Genomic DNA, 2,933 nt, shown 5'->3' with positions numbered 1-2,933 from the left:
TCCTCGGCAGGTGAAATTGAGGTTTTTACAGAAAGCTTTGTCAGTGACGTCGTAGACAATGGTTCCGATGACTACGGAGAAAAACACTGACCCCAACAAGAGCCAGGGTACCATCCTGTCAATTTTTTTTTTCAGGTAGATAAAGAAGCTGTTCCTGAAATTGGCAATTTTTATACAATAAAAGACACAAAGACAGGTTGGAACAATTAAGAAAGCTCTGAGCACTCTTAAGTAGTTGAAATATGGGGTTAACATGATGGTAGTGGGGATAAATGATTGAAAGAAAAGAATATACCCATGAAATGCACAAAAACCAAATCAGCAGAATATTCATCCTTTGTTTTGGATTTGAGGTGAAATATTGCCACAAAGGGTGAAGAGAAGGCTGTGGTACTTAATGCCTTCTTTGCCTCAATCTGTAAAAGTCAGAGCAGTTGTCCTCAGGGTACTGAATCATCTAAGCTGGAAATCAGAGACAAGGAATGGAATGAAGCCCCCCCCCGTTAACCAGGAAGTATCTAGTGACCTGATGTGCCACCTAAACACTCTCAAGTCTATGGTGCCAGATAGGATCCACCCAAGGGTGCTGAGGAAGCTGGTGGAAGAGGTCACCAAGTCATTCCCCATCATTTATCCCAGGTCCTGGCTAACCAGGGAGGTTTCAAAAGCCCAGAGCTTGGCAAAGGTGACAGCCATCTAGAGAAGAGCCAGATAGGGGATCATAAGTACCTGGCAGTGCTGGGTTAATGGTTGGTATTGACAATATTAGAGGTCTTTTCCAATCTCACTGATTCTATGGTTCCAGTCTGTGATTCTAAGTTTGCTTTGCTTTTGCTGACAGAAAAGAAAAGAAAAAATGGTGTAAGGTGGGAGTTGAGTTTTTTGGGTTTTCATTGTTTGTTTGGTGGGGTTTTCTTGTTTGTTTGTTTGGGGGTTTTAAAATTTGTTTTTTCATCTCTGCATATGTATGTGAGGACAAGGGAAGCTAATTCTACTACAACAGTTCTGAAAATGAACTGTTTGTACGGGAACTGTGCTTGTACAGGGATGTGAAATGAAAATGTAACACCAGCAGGACAGTACTGTGGCCAGGGTTTGGGCTCAGCTCTGTGTGGGGAATGTGGTACCTTATAAAAAACCTACTGGGAAAAAACCAGACTCTCAAATGCTGCGTTTTCAAAGCCTGGATAGACTGTCTGCCAAAACAGGTGCTTGAAATAGAGGTGTCTGCTTTTAATTCAAATCCATCCCCTCCAGCACCACTCAAGAAGGGCAAGGAGTATCCCAGGCTTTGTATCTACCAGCCCATGCGCATATTTTGGATGCCCTCGTGCATCTCAAAGAGCACCAGGCTGCTGTGTTTGTGTACTGGATGGACACACAGATGTCCTGGCATCTGAGAGACATTACACACCAATTGAATTGCTTCCATCTGAGTTTGGCTCAGGCTGAACATCTTCCCAATGCACAATCCTTGTCTTTCTCCTTCATGATGGGAAATCCCAGATGAGCAGCCTTGGTTCGCTAAGTACTTAGGCTCTTGCTTGCCCAATTTCTTCTGGGCAAACCCAATCCATTTATAACTGAACCTCAAAGTTCAGAAGGTCACAATTGTTTCAGGATACAATCCTGGGAAAGAGAATAAAAATGTCCTCTGGGCAGATGTTTTGAACTTTTTATGGAAAGAGAGATTGTGTTTGGAAAAGGCAATATTACAGTGGTTGAGAGGTTGCTCTGGACTAAATGGTTCTTTCTCTCATTTCATGAAGAGAGAGGAAGGTTTTGGACAGTAGTATTTCCCCACCTCCCACCAGAGCCTTTCACTGCTGGGACTGAAGCCCCTTTGCAGGGGGCAGCTCCTGTGAACCCATGGCTGCCCCACTTGAGCCCCTACACAGACCACACCCACAGAGACACACCCCCAGAGTCCTTACCAGCTCCACACTGGGTTTTCCATAGCACAGTCTCAGACATCTGGATTTTTAAAACAATTTAATCGTGGCACAGAAGCAGCACGAGCTGAGGGTCACGGAGAAGGAACCCCCAACAACCAAATCCCTGGATTTTGCACCCTTCCAGTCTATGCACATGATAGCCTGGGGTCTTGGCTCCATGCCTGGGGCTCCTGCTATTTCCTGCCACCCAGAGCACAACCTGCAGCTCTCACTGTAGCTGCACACTGAGCTGTCTGCACTGAATGTATTCCTCAACTATTTCATGTTTAGCTGACCTGCTACAGTAGGGTGACCTTGGGCACACACTCAGTTGCTCTGAATTGTCACAAAGATGCAGTGGCAAATAAGATAGAAAACCTCATGAGTTGAGATAAATACAGAGACATCACTCACCAGTTACTGTCCCAGACACAACAGACTCAAGGAGTGAAAAATGAATTGAATTTATTGCCATTTGAAAATAGAGTAGGGTGATGAAGAATAAAAACTAAACTAGAACCCCTTGCTCCACCCCCATTCATCCCAGGCTCAACTTCACTCCTTCATTCCCAGAGTCTTTACCTCCTCCCCTACAGCAACGCAGGGGAACAGAAAATGGGGTTTGCAGTCACATCATAATGAGCTGTCTCTCCTCCTTCTTCCTCACATTCTTCTGTTCCAGGGTGGGTCTGTCCCATGGGCTGCAGTCCTTCTGCCTGCACCCGACTATGCCATGGGGTCATCCTGTGGGCTAAAGGGGGATCTCAGCTCCCCCATGGACTTCCATGCATTGCAGAGGCACAGCTGCCTCACCGTGATCCCCTCCAGGGGCTGCAGGGGAATGTCTGCTCTGGCACCTGGAGCAACCCCTCCCTTTCCTTCACTGTCCCTGTTGCTGCCGGACTGTTTCTCACAATTGCCAGGCCAGGTTTTTGCACTTTTTAATCGATCCTTTCACAGAGGAGCCACGATCATCACTAATGAACTGAGCTGTTGAAG

The 2,933-nt window shown here is 46.1% G+C and overlaps 1 protein-coding gene across 1 annotated transcript in view; it reads right to left on the bottom strand.

Moving 5' to 3' along the window:
- Positions 1-334, bottom strand: part of LOC114072631 (taste receptor type 2 member 41-like) — a 3,519-nt gene extending 3,185 nt beyond the window's left edge. Inside the window, 2 exon segments of the mRNA XM_027910508.1 lie at positions 5-196; positions 198-334. Of these exon segments, the coding sequence (XP_027766309.1) occupies positions 5-196; positions 198-334 (329 nt within the window).
- Positions 335-2,933: the final 2,599 nt, after the last annotated feature.

The sequence above is a fragment of the Empidonax traillii genome, unplaced genomic scaffold (assembly GCF_003031625.1).
Source record: "Empidonax traillii isolate 1590-97213 ecotype Southwest subspecies unplaced genomic scaffold, ASM303162v1 scaffold3636:size33216, whole genome shotgun sequence".
Classification (NCBI taxonomy): domain Eukaryota; kingdom Metazoa; phylum Chordata; class Aves; order Passeriformes; family Tyrannidae; genus Empidonax; species Empidonax traillii.
The sequence above is the reverse complement of the archived record's forward strand: the minus strand, read 5'-3'. Positions and strand labels throughout refer to the sequence as shown.